Source organism: Chelonus insularis, unplaced genomic scaffold (assembly GCF_013357705.1).
Source record: "Chelonus insularis isolate UGA/USDA-ARS -01 unplaced genomic scaffold, ASM1335770v1 contig_131_pilon, whole genome shotgun sequence".
NCBI lineage: Eukaryota > Metazoa > Arthropoda > Insecta > Hymenoptera > Braconidae > Chelonus > Chelonus insularis.
The window spans coordinates 338,462-359,005 of NW_023276372.1; the positions used below are offsets into that span (position 1 = coordinate 338,462).

At 28.0% G+C, this 20,544-nt stretch overlaps 3 protein-coding genes across 4 annotated transcripts in view; 2 read left to right on the forward strand and 1 right to left on the reverse strand.

Moving 5' to 3' along the window:
- The first annotated feature begins 1,135 nt into the window (after window positions 1-1,135).
- Window positions 1,136-2,721, forward strand: LOC118073000 (nucleoside diphosphate-linked moiety X motif 8). Its single transcript, XM_035093267.1, has 2 exons — window positions 1,136-1,301; window positions 1,415-2,721. Exons 1-2 carry the CDS (start codon window positions 1,236-1,238, stop codon window positions 2,147-2,149), a joined length of 801 nt encoding a protein of 266 aa, XP_034949158.1. The 5' UTR covers window positions 1,136-1,235; the 3' UTR covers window positions 2,150-2,721.
- Window positions 2,722-3,185: 464 nt separating this feature from the next.
- LOC118074117 (uncharacterized) lies at window positions 3,186-4,679 on the reverse strand. Of its 2 annotated transcripts, none has more exons than XM_035095046.1 (3): window positions 3,981-4,673; window positions 3,720-3,867; window positions 3,186-3,409 (listed from the first exon to the last, which is right to left on the reverse strand). In XM_035095046.1, the coding sequence occupies exons 1-3, from the start codon at window positions 4,461-4,463 to the stop codon at window positions 3,219-3,221; spliced, it is 822 nt and encodes a 273-aa protein (XP_034950937.1). In that variant the 5' UTR covers window positions 4,464-4,673; the 3' UTR covers window positions 3,186-3,218. The 2 variants fall into 2 exon arrangements, with proteins under 2 accessions (XP_034950937.1, XP_034950939.1); XM_035095048.1 differs by having other exon boundaries at window positions 3,304-3,420; window positions 3,981-4,679.
- A 3,517-nt stretch (window positions 4,680-8,196) lies between these two features.
- LOC118074150 (nascent polypeptide-associated complex subunit alpha, muscle-specific form-like) overlaps window positions 8,197-20,544 on the forward strand; it is an 85,421-nt gene continuing 73,073 nt past the window's right edge. Inside the window, exon 1 of the mRNA XM_035095119.1 lies at window positions 8,197-8,589. The gene's annotated coding sequence lies outside the window, so the exon portion shown is untranslated. The remainder of the gene's footprint in view (window positions 8,590-20,544) is intronic.

Sequence of the window (20,544 nt, forward strand, 5' to 3'; positions counted from 1 at the left end):
CGCTTCTTGATCCAATAGCTTATAATGAAATATTTTATTGTAATTTTCACTTGAAGCAGTGCCTTTCGTAGCCTACACAAAATGAGTTATGTCAGAAAAATAAGTTAAAAAATAAGATTTTCATATGCTTGATAGTGTATGAAAATATAATAAAAAAATTAGTATTAAAGAAATAGAATAATTATTAAAATAGTAATATTAATCAATAATCTTGAAAAGCTTCAGAAGTAAATATTCATTTTCTGCACGTATCTTGATAAATAATATAAAAATTTAAATCGTTGAAATAACATTGAAAATACTTTCACTACTTTCCAAAATGTTTTTAAATTCCAGAAGATTTATTTTTCTTCAGCAAACGCTAGATAATCAAATATTAACAACACATTTCAATTACAGTCTTAGAGGAAAAAAAAAAATATGTTAATAATTATGATAGAATTTTTAATAAGCCTAAATATGGAGCGTAAATTGATAGGTAAATATCTCAATTGTGATTTTAATTAATAAACTTTTAATTTATGTTTTTAGATAATCTTTTTAAATTATTCTTATTATATTTTTTTTTGAAAAATTATATCTGTAACTTTTTTCAAAGCTTTAGTATTGGTTATATTCTTAACACTTTTACCTAAAAAAATTATGGCATTAATGATAATGGACATTAAAAATATGAAAATTTTATTATTTAAATGTCAAATAAATATCTTTAATAAAGTAATACTTGATATCATATTTTTATATTATAAATTTCGTTTTATATTTAACAATATATAATTTAACGTTGTATTAATTAATGCAAGTATTATGTTTAATTTGTAAGAAGTTAACACCTTTTATAACAGAGTTTAATTTATTTTTCACCGTAGAATAAAATTATAAATGTTATAAAAGTTTTACAATTTTGTTTTTAAAAATGGCATGCCAATAAATTCAATGCAAAATATAAAAAGTAATGTATCATTCGAATAGAATATAGTTATACAACAATTAAAATAATTTGAATGAAGAAGTAATAAAATTTCATTAATATGCTTTGTTTCTGATATTTTTGAATCGATAATTTTTTTTCCCCCTAATCGCCATTTAAATTAAATCACGTGGTAATGCAACATGGCAGCAAGTAATGGCCACATGTTGATGTAACTTTAGTATTTTCTGTTGTGCAATTCAACGTTTTAATTACATTTATATATTATATTCAATTAATTCAACAATTAATTAACTCTGTTTTCATGGCCTTCAATAAATATAATTATTATTTAAAGTCATTTTCGAATGCTTATTATCAACAAAATTATGTAAGTTTTATAAAATTTATTCTCTTGATAATTTTTTAATTATTTTGTATTTATTTATAATCGTAAACATATAATATTTCTTAACACTGCTCTGAAATAAATTCATTTTTCAGTTTTCTATGTCTATTCAACACCTTTGTATTTCAAATCTTTCTTCTAATGACATAAATCATAATCTTCTACATCCAGAAATAATTTTAAATACCAACAACCGTAAAGCTTGTATTGAAAGATTGAAAAAATTATTTTCAATGGCTTCCTTCACCAAAAATAATCAAGACACGAAAAATGCGGCTGTTTTAATACCATTATGTTTACATGACAATGAGTTAGGATTTTTATACACACTTAGATCAAAAACACTAAGTACAAATGGAGGACAAGTATCATTCCCTGGTGGAATTAAAGACAATGATGACGAAAATTATGAAATGACTGCACTTCGAGAAACTTGGGAAGAATTAGGAATACCTAATGAAAAAGTGGATGTATGGACATCAGGCAATTTCATTGGAAGAAAAGATGTTAATGTCATGCCAATTTTAGGATACGTTGGTGAAATTGATTTAAAAAAATTAAAGATTAACCATCGTGAAGTAGAAGAGGCTTTTGTTGTGAGCTTGAAACATTTCTGTGATCAAAAATACTGTCGGTATACACAATTTCGAACTGGTTACACTTTACCTGTTTTTCTTAAAGAAGGCCACAAAATTTGGGGACTGACTGCTTTAATTACTCATATGACAATGTGTGCTCTAATTCCCGATATTTATAGGCATAAATTAAAATTTTTGCGTCCCATTGAAAAAATCACTGGCGATAAAAAAGTTGATAAACTATTTACTTGATTTTTGTAATATATAATTATTGAATTTTTTTTAATATTCATTAGTAAGCATTTTTTTTTTTTTTTCACTTTTCATTAAATTAATTTATTTTTTACATGTTAACAAAAATTTAGTAAATACAGTTAAATTTAAAAAATATTCTATCATTCTATCCAGAAAGTGCTACCATCTATAATAGATGACTGAACTCGATTTGTCTGAATCCATTACATATGTATAATAGAGATGTACATACGTACATAAGTAAAGGATTGATGTTACGTTAATAATTAGCTTTAATTTCGGTTTACATTTTGTTTATTTTCAACCAACTAATTGTTGTTATTTAGATGATAAGCATAATAGCACATACATAAACATTTCTTTTGTTTAATTATTTTATATGCTAAATTATTTACAGATGTGCAAAGTTAGCTCTGATAAATTTTATCGTCATAAAATGTATTATTAATAGTTTATTGATTTTTTTAACGTCCATATTTATATAACTCTAAACAATTAAATATTAAATTAAAAAAAATTAAGTCTTTTTTCTGAAATAGTTGGGAACTAGTTAGAAATCAAACTTAAGCAATGCATTCATCATAAATATTGTATATACAGAATCAAAATGTTGAAAATTGTTAAACAATTGTTTCTTTTTAATATAATCTTTATTATATATATATATATATATATAGTTCATACATAAATTGGAATAAATTTACATTAAATAATGAAATTTTCAATTCATACAAAATAGGTATAAGATTTAATAAATTTGAATTTGATAATTTTATTAGAGATAATTTTCATAAAATTGGAATATCAAGATGATTGTAAAATTATCAAAGATAATTATATATAAATAGTATTTTATAGTTTGAGTTGATAGAGATTTTTTTGTTTATTATTGTATAGATTCAGCATAAAATTTTAATCATGTAATAGTTGTTATTCTTTGATATTTTTTTTTCTTTACTTTAAATATTTTGATTTTTCATAACAATTATTATAATCACATTTAATTGTATAGAGAAAGAAGATGTTATTTTAATTAGTGGAACTGTTTACAGGGCAAAAGTTAATTTCAACGTCGTCGAATAAGTCGTGATCGATGATGAAGAACAGGTAATAAGCAAGCGCCAATTTCATTATCGGCATTGGCTACTGATGGTCGTCGTGGTGATCGTGGTGGTGTCGAAGAATCATTTCCACTATTATCTACATTAAAATAAACTGGGAATGAAGATCGCCGAATCAACGGCGGTGCACGCGACCCTGAAATGCAACTTTACATGTTTTTTGTCATATGGTAATTCTTTTACATGATCATTTTGATAAATTATTTGATTTAAAGAGTTAATTAATTAATAAGAATGATATTAAGTAATAGATAAAATAACATTATACTATTGTAATATCAAATTCATTACGAGATTAATTTAATTCTGATTCGTCAAGATGTTCATTGAATGGTAAAAAATGATTAAAGGATTCGAATGATTCTCTGATCTAAAAATCATTATAAATTGAACCGAAAGTAATACTTCAAATAATTGGTAGTAAAAATTTATACAAAAAATAATACCGGAAACTCGAACGGCTGATCGATTTGATCCTGGAACGTCCAATGACATTTGTGTTTTCAATGACTCACGAGTACATTTCCTTGGTAGCATTAAATTCATTATTGATTGCCGCCTTGATGCTATTCCTTCAACACTTGAAGATTCATCCTGAATTTTCAGGAATGTTGATTAAGATTCTGCCCTTGCTTCGAAATAAAGAAACAAGAACAATTTAAACCTAACACACCGAAGAGGAAAAGTTTTGAATAAAATTCACGTACCTGGGTATTCGTAAAACGAATTTTAAGAAATTCTACAAATGCTCCAATTACTGAAACTGTTAACATTATTACTAGAATATAATCTGTTACTGGAACTGACTTGGGTCGAATTATTTTTAATCCAGAAATAGAACTATTGGCACTCGTAGAATTTTGATTATCAGTCTCGTCTGTTTTCATCTTCTGGGTTTTAGTAGTTCCAACTTTCAAATTTTGTTCAATATTGGAGTAAGTGCAATTTCTATCATAATTATTAATAAATATTGAATCGATCCAAAATTTATATTTTCCAGGACATACTTGAAGTGTTTTGAAATCAATCATTTCTTTTTGACTATCTTTAAGAATTAGAGATTCATTTTTGTTTTGTATTTCATAGTTAGTATGAAGTAAAAGCTTTAAAGGAAGAATAAGAAGTCCAGTCAATATTGTGAGCGTCAGAATAATACTGACATTTATTCCAAGTGACAGTTTATTATCCATATTATTTTTATTTATTTATTTTTTAAATAGATGAGTGTTTACTATTTAATTATTTATACTAAATTTATTAACGTTTGTATTTAGTTTTTGTTGACGCTTTTCATATTTTTCACAGTTCATTTTAAATGAAAATTTTTGATTAGTTTGATGAGTATATTCAATTCAAAATGTTATACGATTGAAATCCCGATACAAACTGTTACGCATGTTGTCAAAGTGATTGTTCAGGGCCAACTTGTGCGCCGATATTGATTTTTTAGGATTGTATTTAGTGCGCAAGACAACAATTTTTCTTATTTTATCTTATTATCTTATATATCACAAATAAATTCAAGTACAATTTTTTTTATTTTAACTTTTAAACATTTCTTTATAATACTAAAACACTTTCCAGTTATAAAAATTTAGAATATCGATTATAAGTCTTGATGTATTAATTAGACCAGTAATGGACCATATTAAAAGGTGTAATAATTGTGACGACAGCAATATTCATAAAAGTAATAAAATAATCGAGTAACAACTTTTGCAAGTATGAGAATACTTCTACAGGTAACAGGGGGCTAAAGGGCGAAGAAAATGAGAGCATCAGTACGTCCAGGTGGAGTAAAGAAGAAGGAATAAGGAGAGCGTAAATGCGAGATACTGCAAAGAGGCGTAAGAAGGAAGACAGTAAAATAACAAAAGCGACCAAAAGGGAGAAATGAAATACAGGAGAACAGCGACCCGACCCGACTGACCGGTAGCCCAACCAACATACGTATATCTTGCTTCGCTTCGCCACACTCTGATTTCTTGAGGTTCTCAACGCACTTCTCGATGCCGTTGTGACTTGATAAAAAGCGATTCTTAATTACACTTGCTTCCTTTTAGGTAGGATACATGTTATGAAAATTCATAGCTGTAATTAAGTAACTGGTTTTATTTAATTTATTTAATTAAATATAAAAACTAGTGCAACATATTTCTTTACACCTACATGCTGTTTAATAAATTTAATTAATATCTGAAATTATATTAAATAATTGTAAATATGTAATGATTGACAGTTATTAATTACTATTACTAATGTCGTGAATTATTGAAAATGTCTTGAATGTTTTGTTACAGAGATGTGTTGGTTGAGAGCCTGGGTATGTAGAGCAGATGCTCTGACTGCGGTAGTAGTAGCAATGTGATTTTTCTCTGCCATCAGCTCCTCCTTTGAGATCCTGTACATTCCACTTGCCTCCTATTCTCGGTCTTCTCTCGGCTTGAGCTTCACTAGCTTTTACCTCTTCTACACTCTTTTCAAATTACACAATATAACTCACAAAAGTCACTTTTTTAATTCTTAAAAAAAAAGAAAGACGATCTACCTTGTAATGTAATAAAACTGTACAGGTATAAATAAAAGGCGAAAATGAAGTTCTTTTTGTTTATAGTCAAGTTTAGCCAAATCATAGAAAAATAACAGTTGATATAATCGTTATATATAAAAAACTTTTTTTATAATCAGTATCATTAATTATTATTTAATGAATAGGTAAAAAAAAAATTTGAAAACGAAAATATTTTTATTTATGAATATACCGATTTTCAATTCAAATAAATTTAAAGGAATATCGAAAATGAGAGTCTTTACGATAAAAGTAAAAAAATTATGTTCAATTATTTATAATAGATCTGCTACAATTGGGCTACAAAGGTTTTTAAATTTTACACATTTATATAATTGCTAAATTAAAAATAAGCCAAATTAGATCATATTTGTATTGAATATTCAATGAATGTAATAATCTGATATTTTAACAATGGTAATGATTATATTTAAAGCAATGAACAGTTAATCCTAGGAAATTTTTCTACAAGCCCATATAAATAATGTAGCACGAGCCGAAGAGATTTAAAAAATAAAAAAACTCAAAATTTTCATCCCATGGTGTTTATTAAGTCAACTGAAAAACAAAAAATAAGTTGAAATAGTGCCGTAAGCTTCTATATATCCGTCCATATTCTCAACAACCAATGAATAATCTTTGAACACTGAGAGATTACAATTACGCAAATTGCTGTTCTGTTTTCGCCTCCTGAGGCACTTTAAATCCCAATGAAATGATAAAAAGCATTGAAAAAAAAGAAAAGTAGCCAAAAGAAGCAAATTTTTTAAATGTGAAAAGGAGTTTATTTTTATTCGAATAAATGATTTAATTTTTCAATAAAAAGTTTTAAAATTTTTCTTAATATATTCAATTGATGTTATAAAAATTTTTGCACATGATTGCGAAATTCTTAAGAATAAGTATTTTACCTGTATTGTATACACGTATAGTACCATGCTTATAATTATTTGAAAATAATTTTACAGTTTTTTATGGACATTCAGATGTATGTGAGAGCTCTAAATGATGTTAGTGACGATGCTATATATATGGTCAGCCGTGCAGTATGGTGACAATAAATCAAATTCAAAAGATAATAAAAAGTTACATGAAGAAATTTTATCAACATTTATTACTGATGATTCAATTGCCAGGACAATTTTTAATTTATAAAGTAACTTTTAAAATTGAACATTATAAATCATAAAACAAAAAATGTGTGTAATATAAGTAAATTTTCCAATTCTTCTTTTTTGCTTGTGTTGTTCTTTTCATGATTTTATTATTATTATTATTGAAAATATTTTATCTCAATGAATATAAAACAGACATCAAAAAAGAGACCCACACCGTAAAACAAGTTTTACATTGGATACATAAATAAGTAATAACTTGAATGTAATTTTTAACAAAACGACTGAAACTCAAAGATACTGTCTTATCTTAATGCCAATTTCAAATCTCTCTTCTGCTTAAGCTCATTACGTTCATTAAGGTCATTTTCATTCAATCATTCTGAGACAATAATTAACCAACGGAAATATTTTTTATTGAAATTTTCATACAAATAAAATGTCAAAAACGATTTCAACTAATTTCTGATTCATCAATGAATTCAATTAATTTTTACTATTTCGCAAATTTTAAAAATAACTTTTAATTATCTTCACAAAGAAAGAAGAAAAAAAAATTGATTCTAAAAACTAAAATTTGAAGTAAATTAAAAACCATTCCTCTTTGATCTTAGTTTTAGAATATAATTAAAGTCTCAAGTATGAGTGATTTAATGACATTAAGTTTTAGCAAAAGAGCATGAACGAGTCGCTAATGTCATTCGATTAAATACATGATCTCGGATGCTCTAGTTCGCTGTTAATTAGGCGACATTTTGCGGTACTCTTTACATTACTATATAATTATATATTTCTTTCTTCGTTTTTGTTACTTTATCTTCAATTCGAATTAAAAAATAACGGCGATTAGTTCGATAGTTAACTTGGTGTTGAATGTATGCAAATTATTTTGATTATTCAGCAGTTCAACAAGTCGATTCTTCTTAACTAATAATAATACTTACATTAACTCAACATCTACCTTTTAATGTAAAGAATAATATTTATTTTCCTGCGCCTTTACCCAATATTTTAATAGAAGGATAATTTTATAATTCATTTGTTCAAATGTCAGCTCTATTTGTCGAAGAAATTACTCGTAACTTTTTGAAATATGATAAGGAGTGAATGTTATGGTCGCGATATATCTCTAATTTAAGTTTGGCGGCATATTAATCGTAATAATTCGTTACTATTCGGAAATATTCGTCGTTGCGTCATTCGTTTTTAGGCCGCAGTTGACCTATCATTACTCGGCGTTGTGGCGTTAGTGCGCGGGTTATGCTCGTTTTTCATGTATTTGTACATCACTTGGCGGTTTTTAGTGTTTCGGAGTAGCTATTTATTTCTATCACATTAGGTGTATGTAGTCGATGATCGTTCGTTTCCAGAAGTTGTGAATCTTCCGTGATTTACTATTTAATATGTATTATTTATGTTCCGATGACGTTTCATTGTACAACAGTCATGAGAAGAAAGCGTGGTTGTTTAATAAGAAGATTGGAAATTATTTTTAAATATTTAATATAAATATTGAAAAAAAAATACATTTAATATTTACCATGTATTTGTGTTACTTTAAAATGGTATTAGAGATATAAATGAATTTGGAAACTGTTGAGATTCTCACATGCTGCCTTGACCTTGCTTAAGGTGAGTTTAATGACTCTATTACTTTTATTTATCATTAGCATAAATTCTTAGCATAGTGTTAAGTCTCGAATGCGTCCAGTCACGCACGTGGATCCACTTAGATAAATATAGAAACGAAATTATGTTTGGTGACACTATCTCATGCTTGTATCCACCTACTCGTGATCTACACGAATGATCACTGTAAAATATCTTCATTTAAAATACAATTTTATTTTATCTTTCGGTTAGAAAATATACTATTATTTTTTTTTGACAAAAAAAAAAAAATAAACTGATATTTAATCTCACCTTTAAGTATTTTTTTTTAATTTCAAAATAAATGTACGTCAGCATTCTATTTTATATTAAAGATTTTTATAATGATAATTGAATAATAATTAAGTATTTTTAAATACTCTTTATTTAAAATAATTCATTTACAATTAAAACATAAATAAATAGGTGATTTATTAATTAACATTATCAATACATTTTTAATTATGCATAAATTTCACTTGAATTTTCATTATTTACTTTAATGAATTATTTTTTTTTTTTTCAAATCATAATACATAAAATAAATATATCACTGTAAATTTTAGTGTTTTATTTTAAAACACTTAAAAAACGTTTTAAAATCGAGACAATGTCAATCAAGTGGTTGACGTCATATTAAAACACTTTTAATGTTTTAAAATAAAACACTAACATTTACAGTGATGTCTCTTTGAATTTATGGATTTTCGAAGAAAGTTATAAATACTTCTTTTGGTATAAAACATGAAATTTACATCGTAAAAGCAGTTTAGACCTTTTTTTTTATGTATTCCATTATGCAACATACATTTGCAACAGTGCGGAACGACGTGTGTAAACGACTCGTCTCCAGTTACAGTTTAAATACAGCATCACCATATTAATAATATAAGCTACTCTCATGATTCCAAATATCGAAATGAAATGGTCTCGTTTATTTCCTCCAATATATCTCATTTCAAAATTTTTCAATGATATTGTTACTTGTCTCATTCATACTCATGTCTCTCATCGTGCACATTTCTATTAGTATTCCTTTCTCAATTGCGTCTTGATATTGAAGTAACTGTGCATAGCACATATTTAGATGATACTGTCTAAAGATAAGATAATGAAAGACGTTTATCGACTTGAAATACATTTAGTTCACCTGCGTCCAAGTATTGAGTTTAAAGTTTGTATATAACATTACATCTTATCATTGGCTTTTATCTTTGACCTCTGCACCATTCGCTGTTAAAACTTGATATTACTGAGGTTTCGTCGAGGTACCTAACGCACATCTACTTGATACACGATAGTAGTATTATCATGAATGCTCAATCACGATTGTACCTTATTTAATGTCTACATTATTCTTTTTATTTTTCTTTCAATTATTTTTCACTTTGTAGTGTAATAAAATTTATTATAATTTACACTACAGTCGAGCGTATTCAATAAATAAAACATTAATATTTTTTTGAAGTTTCATAGATAAACCCCTAGCTATTTCTGAGTTATATGAATACATCCAGGACAGTATGTATGTACTTTATACATAATATCAGTGATATTCTTTCAGACGTAGGATCTAAATGGATTGAATAATTATCGGTTTAGTATATAGAGTGTATTATAGTAATTACTGATTTGATGTCTAATAATTGACTGATGAAAGCAAGCAATTAATTTGGATTTATTATCAAACAAGTAGTAAGACCTCTCACGAAGTCGTGAAGTATTTCATGAAGCACAGTGGCGCTTGTATCTGCCAGCTAGCAAACAAGAGAGGAGCAGCAGGTAGAAAGAAGAGGTTGAGTAACCTGTTGCGCCGTCTGTACACCAAAGCAACGACATGCTTGAGGATGAGAAAGGACTTTAGAAAAGAAGGAAGAAATAATAATGAAAAAAAAAAAAAAGATATTATATAGGTATTGGTATGGAAACACAATAGTTTTCATATCTTTGTCTATAACTGCGTCTCATCTTTCTCTATTCTGACACGTATGTTTTCTATCTTCTTTTTTTATACCTTTTGCACTATTCTCAAACTACTTTACTGCTTCTTTACTTTATCTTTTTCGTCTTTTTCATATACTATAATCGAGTCTTTTTCTCTCTTATCTTTGTCTGTAGAACGTCGCGTTGTGCCCTCAGGACACGATTCTGATCCAAACGTGCTCTTGAGGATTTGCATAATTCCAGCATCCCCGCCCAAGCGTTCAGCTGCTCAATTATTAGCTGGAATTTAAGACGTGTTTAAGAAAATAGCTTGCCTTGTTCCGACGTTTTTTACTCTCTTCTACGTCATTTGAATTTTTTCGACCACATCGATCATTCCATTCTTTGCAAGCGTGTCGCGTATGAGATGCTATGAGTATTAATATTTTTTCTTATATCATACTTTAAACTCGTTTTATTATTAGTAGGTTTTTTTTATTATTGTTATCATTATATTAACTACGTTTTTTAAGTTGATTTTATGAAAGCAAATTACTTGGCTACTTCATTTTATGTTAAAGACTTGTTGTTAATAATTTGATGGTGATAGCTGTAAGGAAATATTATTATGTTGTGAAAATGTTAACAGTCTTTTCTTCTTTATTTAATTGTTCGTATTTTCTTGACATGTTAAATTTTATTTTATTACATTACTTCACTAGATTATAAGAGAACAGTTGGCTTCATGAGAAGGTTGACCTTATGATTCTGTTACATTTCCCGTTGAATCTACGCCTAACATCTGTCGTTTTCTTCTACATGCTTCTTGAGAATATCTTCAAGTATCACAGTGAATATATTCCTTTTATCTTCTTTCTTTAGATTTTTTTTTTCATCAATTCTAATAGTGTCATTTTTTAGTAAATCAAGTATTGACGTAAAAGAGCATTTAAATATTAAAAAAAATAAATAAATTATTATGCGTTAATTATTAATGACAATGTCATTTTCTTTATTTTCATATAATACACGTATCTTTAATCATTTGATTGATCGTTTGATATTTTTTATATAAAAATAACGATTACTGTCTAATAAGTAGTTTATGATATAAAAATGTGGTACATATGGGCCAAAAAAATGTCACCAAGTAGATGAAAGATAAAAAATTTCAAACATATTAAAATTCATTATTATGCTATTAAAATTTGTCCAATTAATGTAAGGATGATAGTTTCGATGAGAATTGATCAAGATATGGAAATTCATGTGCATTCATGTTGTATTTTAAAGTAATTAAAGATATAAAAATAGAGATTTATTAAAGTCGATCAGATAATGCAGTATAAATGTTTAAAATATTTTACCATTTCATTTAAAAAACTCAATCATGTATACATGTTTATATATATATATACACAAATGGGTACTTTAATCCATGTATGTATATACAATAAAATGAAAAATTAATCAATCTCCAAAAGATCATTAATCATTCAAGAATCAATTATCTATTTTCTTTCGATTTTATAAAAATATTTTTTATTTTGAAACACTTATGGGTCACAATATCAAAACAACGATGGATAAGTAATAGTTTATGACTATCAGCTATAGATTTTCATGTATGATAGAATAATATTGAACATTACAAAAATTTTTAGCAAAAAACTGTGATTGTCCGAAAATAAAAACATCGTCTGTAACATACCATCAAAGCAAAGATGCGGTAGTAAATGAATTAATTGGGAAAATAACACATTCATTATTGTAATTGCTTTGTAAGTTCACAAAAGAATCAAATTCAATGCAAACTACTATTATTGAGAAAAAAAAAAGCAAGATCGAATGAAAGGAAGGTCTTTGACGACGTACTCAAGAGTAATTTCATTGACGTGATCCACTTTGTGGAGGGTTAATTGCTTAGAGTCTGCTGATTCCTTCATTAACGAAGGAAGAGTTGACTCTGAACATGGCATATCATGGACCCTTTGCATGCAAAACTTTTCGTATCAACTCGTTTGCATCAACTACGGCTGAGATTTTAGTCGATTGATCGATCGTTCGATCCCACACACTTATAATGTTACTTGTGAATGAATTGAAGTAAAACGACAGTTAAGTCTAAGATGAAATAAAAAAAAAAAGTAAAAATAAGTATATAAACGTTTGATATTTAAATTAACTATTTTACATTAAGAATTAAATACCTATTAATTAGCATTTACATTGACTTTATTTGTGTGCATCTTCAATTTGTGTAAGTTTAAGAGCTCAGAAAATCCTTACATAAAGAATAAAATCCATTCATTGTATATAAGAATACCTTTTCAATGATTTTCAGTAGCATTCGTGAGAACGATTGATACACCATATTTCCTCCCTCACCGAAAAAAATATATAGATAATGAGACTGCATATATGTTTGAGATATATTTTTATCTATAAGAGCGACGTATTAAGATTTTAGAGAGATGCAGAGTAGCCTAAGATAGTTATTATTGAAAGAAAAAAAGTCTAATCAATTTTTATTCACGACAATTTAAAGGATACTAGAAATACAACGCGCAAGTTAACAGCGTAAAAAATTATCTAATTTTTATCTTTATTCATTGCGAAAATTTAAAAATAAAATTGACTAATCAACGCAACGAATAAAATGATTACGCTTTTCTGATTGGTCGATTTAATTATTGTTTTTTTGGTATTTGTAATACGGTAATTTAAAAAATTCTTTTTTGTTATTATCATTATTGAATTGTACTCTCTAGGATTTTATAAAAAAAAAATATTATAAACATTTAATTATATTCACACGAACGATTTTTGTAATTGCATCTCTTTGTCTGACAGTAAGTCATGAGTTTTAATAGATAGGATATTTTTTTATAGCCACAAAAGAAATTATTACTGCATGTATATCATTCGCTTACTTGTATTTTTAATTGTTCAAATTTTATTCAATTTTTTTCTTTCACGTATTTATTTATTTTTCAATTTTATGATTCCCCTTCTGTTCGTCTTTCTTTTTGACCCTATAAAATCCTTGTCCTGCTTCAGTATTTCACGCCTGCCTACACGAGACTGAAAGAAAAAGGCAGAACAAGAGATAAGCGAAAATGATGAGACTACCTTCAGGTTCTTTTTGTAACAGGCAGGTGCAGTTACTTTTTTTTATTACAGTATTAACGCTATTATTACATTATGCAAAATTTATTAGTGGGTTTTATCTAAAAAATATATTTTAATTTTATTTAAACAAAGTTTGAAGTTGTTAAACTATAGAATACAGTTCTTCCCTTTTTTGTTTTATATACACATACTTCAATATATTATTTTATATTGAGTATAATTTTATTCTATTTACTTCATTTCGTAAATACTAAAATTAAACTGCATTACTATCTCTTTGACCTTGATCGATCAAATCGATTTCCATTAATACTGGTAGTAGAATCCTATTTACACCAAGAATAAAGTAAAAATAAATCATTGAACTCACTTTTCATATCATTCAAAGTGTTAATTAATTAATTAATACTTGAGAATTTTTTTCTCTAAATAATGGTTATTATTAATATCAAATTTTTATTCTAATTTTTTTTATGAGTAATTAATATCATATTACTTTAAATATAGATCATTCATTATTATCGTTGACAATCATATTTTAATAATAAAAAAAACTACACTATACAGAAAAAAAATTTTTTTGCAGCAGAAACAAATTTACGATTTATACTTGATTGATTTTATAATAACGGCATTGAAAAATTAGCATCGGCGGTTTACAGAATATCGTTATTAATGATTAGATATTTTTAATAAGAATGAAGGAAAAATATAAATTAACAGTGATGTTACATAGTTATATAGTGATTTAGAAGTAGAAGTGAAAAAAGAGAAGTAGAAAAGATATTTTAAGAAGGGCAAAGAGAAAAGAGAGGTCGAAAAGCGAGTTCGGGTCAGTTCTCAACTGGTTCACAATATTTTCACCCACACCATCATCCTTTTTCTTGGCACTTCTCCAGTATACCCATGTAAACTTGGAAGCATTTGAAATAGCAAGAAAACATTCGATACTCAAGTATTTTAATAAAGATTCGTTTTATCCAGATTATTTTTATAAATCAGAAAAATAAATATATTCTAGTCATACAAAATAATTTTTTATAATAATAAAATAACTTAAAAATTTAATTATTTTATGTTAATATATAATAGTTAATTTATTGATAGTGTGGCTGACTACTTGTACTTCATTTTTTGTTTTACGAAATCACACTTTATTTAATACAAAACGCATGAAGTGTGTAGCATTTATACTGATAGATGTTGATCAAAAAACAACTATTGGAGACGCTTCTTTTCTCTCATCCTTCGTCTTTCTCATCTATATCGAGTCCCAACAAGCCTATTAACCCCGACATCCGTAATGCAGAGTGTCCGCGGGCAGTAGGCGGGAAGTCTCGAGGCGCTTTGCTGATCGCGATCAGCAGTTGAGGTTCACTCTTAGAATCCTCTTTCTCTTCTCGCGTGGCTAAGTATCGGATTGAGCAGCAAGATTTGTTGCGTGGGTGTTGGTAAAGCTGGCAAACCGCCAGGATTATCGTGTAGGAGGCTGACTAGGCCGATAGACTGACCTCAGCCTCTGACCTCTCTTAAAATAGCTTCTCCTCTAAATTATTTTCCATTTAGACAACTTTAGTAACATGTTTTATTCGAAAATTTATTTCTTTTAATTACGTTTTCAAATAATCACAATTAATAATACATTAACATATTTTATCTCTAATTAGATTATTTTATTTTAATTGATAAATAAAATTAATTTTTTCAAGAAATACACTTTTGTTTTTTCCTAATAATATTTTTTATTCCAATTGCACATCTTATAACTTTGAACGTATTTCAAATATTTTTATGATTATTTTTAGATTCTTTAATCTTCATTTCTTCAAGTTTTTATCTTAGATTGTACCTTTTACTTTGGAAGATGTTATTTTGCTGATGTTCGTCCCCGGGAGCGAATACTGAGGAATTATGATGTGGGCCGAGATATCCGTGCGAGAGTTGCATGGGTATGTAGTTCCATTAAGATGCAAATGCACTAATAATTCCAGAGCGAGTCGCTTGCTTGTCGCCCCAGTCTTATGCGCTCCTCCTTTTCCTTCTCTCGAACCTGATCGCAATCGTGCAACGCCCGTTTTCCGATTCCCCTGCGCTTTGGCGCCTACGCCATGAATTAATTATTGTCCCGTCGATTTAATTGCCATGAGAGAGTGTCCTTACAGATTCCCGAGCATCTTACATATAATATCCTCAATACACTGACGAATTATCATCTGAATTGATTTCAAACTTTAATCCTTATTTCACTTGAAGATGTATTGGGACAACCTGATCACAATAAGAACTCAAATAATGATGAGAAAATATATACGGTAGTTTGGTTCGGTTTGTAAATATGTATGCATCTAGAGTACAGAGTAAAAAGAGGTAGAAGTGAATTTAAAGCTATCGCTTTACTTCATCGCGTAAGCTAATATTATAGTTATTCTTTATGAGAGATATGTTGAAGATATTTTATGTAGGCATGCATAAGGGAGTATAACTCTAAAGAACTTAAAACAAGCGGTGTCTCTTGTTCTATTATACTCAAGTACTCTTACATTGCGTTACTTGTGCTAGTGTATAGAGGTCCTGTACCAACTATTCTTATAGTCATCACCTGACTAGAGTTTCCAGGGATATCTAATTACTCAACTCATCTTACATATTGATATATTTGTTTTATTTACATTCTTCTATTAATTTCAAATTAATCAATTTTATCATTTTTAACTATAATTATAATTCTCCAATATTATTTATTTGTATCTATAGAAAAAAAATAACTTGACGTTCACTGACAATCTCATAGTGGTGTAAAAAATCGAGGAATAAAGCATTTGTTTCAATTTAAACGCCTGAAAGCAATAAATATGCCGACTGCTAGCTGATATAATGCAGGCGTGGGTTGCTACCACTAGAATCAGTCGTCGAGACTGCTTGATTTACGCCACACGTTTTGATGCATCGTATAACATCATTAGAAATCAAAAATACCTTCGACTTGGCCTTTTTTTTCTCTAAAAAGTCAAATATTTTGTTTTAATTTTTTAATTTCCACCTATCTTTCATTATATTTCATTCTTTTTTTGAATATGTCAGATTAAATGATTACTCAACATTTTTGGATAAAATAAAATACGCAAATTGTTAAAGAATGTGAACTTTAGATTAGGTGAAAATGATTTTAACACATTTCCTGTAATCAGTCAGGCGTGATTATGTGACATTTTGACGTTTGTCAATGAGTGTCACAGTTTTTACACTGATTACAGATTATTTCACGCATAAATTTATCCACGTCATCTATAAAGTAAAAATATATGAACTTTACGTCATGTCGATATTGAATTTATTTACAATTTTTCATTTTTAATGAATTATTCATCATACAGAGTGTGCTACTTGAATACGCAGTCTCGTTAGGTTCATAAATCTTATAATATCTAATAATTAAAGTACATTTAAATAATTAACAGCAACTATAATATCCAGAGTTCAAATGTAACAGCTACTGACGACTTTTACTTCTATAAAAATAATTATTCTGATAACTTGTAATAACTTTTTTTTATTACCGGTGTATTCAATTTGACTTGATGATTATTAACTAAATAAAAACTAAAAACTTTTTTGGATCCCAGATTTATATTAAATGCCTATCAAATTATTATTGATAGTTAATAATAGTAATTAATAAAATATTTTTTTTTTGTTTTATTATTATCTAACTTCAAATTACAATCTGTTTATAAACAATGAGTAATTTTGCTGGCTTGTACTTATAGCAGTGTCGGTGAATCTGTTTAATAAGATGAGCGAATCCTGTTGGTTTTTATTCTAAGAATCTTTCTCGAAATATAAGTGATGGAAGTTTCTTCAAAGACTTTAAGCTCTAGGAAGAATGTTAAGAGTCTTGAATGACTACTTATTGCATTTTATATAGGATAGAAACTTTAGAATATTCGTGTTACATTAATGAAATGCCGACAAAACGATAGATACATTTACCATAAGGTGTAATTTATAAAATTTATATTTTAATAATCAAATCCTTGTCCTTCTTAAAGATTGGATTTTAATATTATTCGACATATTTATGTAATCAGTATAATTTTATCTGTATTTTGGATGCATTTTATTCAGTGTAAATATTTAATTTTATAATAAAATAATGAAACTTTACAACAGTAATTGCAATAGAATAAAGTTATTTTTTTATAACGTATAATTATGCAGCAGCAGTAGTGAAAAATATTGAATAAATCATCAAATGTGGTATATAAGTTTGAAATGAGTAGTTGTAAGTGAAGCGTGTCAAGCAACATAAGATAATTACAGTTTAGCTTGTAGTGTCGTATATGTAACCTCGTGAATGAGTCGCGTCGTCAAAAGGAGAGATGTATATGTACTTGATTGTGTGGTATGGGTTTGGTATTCGAGTATACAGATGGTTCTCAATGGGAGATTGTTAGATAGCGTTGCAACGAGCAACTACTATGTTGCAGTCTACCAGACGGCCTATAAATCTTACAGTATTGGGTGCACAATTATGCGACGGCTTTAGAATTATTGTTACGCATAGAGATAAAAAATATTGACTTTGGGGTTATTATGCCGTTTGATGACTTTCTGAATGGCTTATACAATCACATAAAGATGCCAATGAAATGTTATTGCTTCCTTAAATAATGAAAACACATCAAATAGTTATATAGAATGATCTAGATTTAATAGTGAATGGGATATTGAAACAAAAGAATGAAATAAATAAAAAGTAAGTACTTATGTACAGGAAAATTTTTTTTCGGTATATATATCCAAGTAAATAGTGTCTTTAATTTCACTGTGTGTGCGCAAGATGCAACGCACACACAATTTATAATGCAATTAGAGCCTTGGATAGTAGCATTCGGATTTATGGCAGAAGAATCTACCCGTTGAACGAAGATAGAACAAGTAAGAAAAGGAAAGAGAAAATGAAATGAGAGGAATGAGAGAAGTAGCCAGGGCTGTGCCCGTTGCAATGAATTATGTGCCTCCCTCGGTAGCCGCCAATACATTATTTATTGCTTGCTTTTCATTATTTCTTCAGTAGATGAACTAGTTGAATTTTATTTTATCTAATACGGGTTATGATAAAAAAAAAATTCACTAAATTTTAACTATAATTTAACTTTAATAAAAATACCCATATTTTATATGATTTAATTAAAATATTAAAGATTTAATCGTGATTAATTAATTAATTAATTAATCGTCAAAGCTATTATTTCTAAAGGTGTATGCAATATCTGTAGAATAATCTAAAAAATATTTACAACTATAAGAATTATATATCGGAATTTATAAAATTTCTTAGATAGGTAATTTGTGTAGTTCACTTGTGGTACAATTTAATTTTAATGCTTCGGTGACTCCAGTTTGTTCTCTTTAATCAATATTTCATATGGTGTTGGATCAACATTTTCATCTAGTATTTCCATAACTCAAGGGCGTTTCTATCACCAGATGCAATAACTTACGTCAACGTTAGATGCTAATGAGAATTCCAAAGTTATTTATGGTTATGGGATTATTTTGTTTTACCTAAAAAAATTTTTTAGCAAATTAACATCAGCCCACACCATGATTTATCAATAAAAGTTATAATTCATTTTTTTTTTGATAATTTCGATTGCGTGTTTATCGATGGCCTCATAATTCAATTAATACTTGAAAGACGTCATGATAATATGGTAGACATAGCAGGTTGGTAGGTATTACTATCATATATATATATATATATGAAGAAGTAAGGATGGATTATTTGTAGATTGATATGAGTATAGAAGGTTGATTTGTTTAAAGAAGAATTGAAGCAAAGATGCTGTAGGTGACACCAAGTCCACATCGTTAATCCAGTCAGTGAGTGCAATTAATTGTAACGTGACAAATCGCGAGAGCCGCCACATTTGCCGCCGATGGAGAGACCGACGAAGGCGGCAGCCGCTTGTTTATAATGTTGCTTTCGCGTGTTCGCCGTGCAAGCGGCACGTTTGTTCTTCCAATGATCAGCTCCCGGACTCTTCTTTTTCTCTCTCTCTCTCTTGTTCTTTCTTGATACTTTCCTTTAATCTGTTGCTTCCTCATTATTTCTTTGTTACTCTTACACCCATCAGTTTATTGGTGTAAATGAAAAATCATTTGTATTATCGTGATGTGAGCTTCGCTCTAATTTCCTCCTTGGAAGAGAGAAAGGGTCAAAAGTGGATGATCTTTGAACTTTAATGTGCACAGGAATTCAAATAGGCTTTTCCGTTATTTAAATAATTTTTTTTATTTATTACAATGAATAAATTATTTTTTACATGCAACAATCGTTGAGTTTGATTAATTATAAACTCAATGAGTTAATTATTTAAAGGTATGTTTTTGTGTCAAAATTATGAATTTATTAGAAAATATCGTAGATATGAAATTTTACCGGATTAGCAATTAAATAAAATTCACGTCGTGTGCTGAGAGATATAATGATTTACGCGATTATAACTACCGGAGAAAATGATCAGTTTTCTAGGAGAAAACTTCACTGCGTATCACGTCTTTAGTTTATCGATGCAAAAAATAAGTACGCTTGTTAGTGTAATTGATTGACGCGAGTAAAAGAAAGAATTTTCCAATTGAGTTCCGATCAACTTCTGGATATCAAGTGAGGCAATTAGATTTTTTGCCCAAAGCACTTACGTGCGATACATATTTCTGAGAACCACTGTGTATATACTGTTGTCTCTACTTTTGCTGCTTCAAGATCAATGCAATATTAGAAAGTATATACTGATGTTGATACCCTTAAAATCGAGATAAAGATCATATTTTTATCACCAATTCAAATATCTGAACCTTAACGAGTCAAAAAAAAAT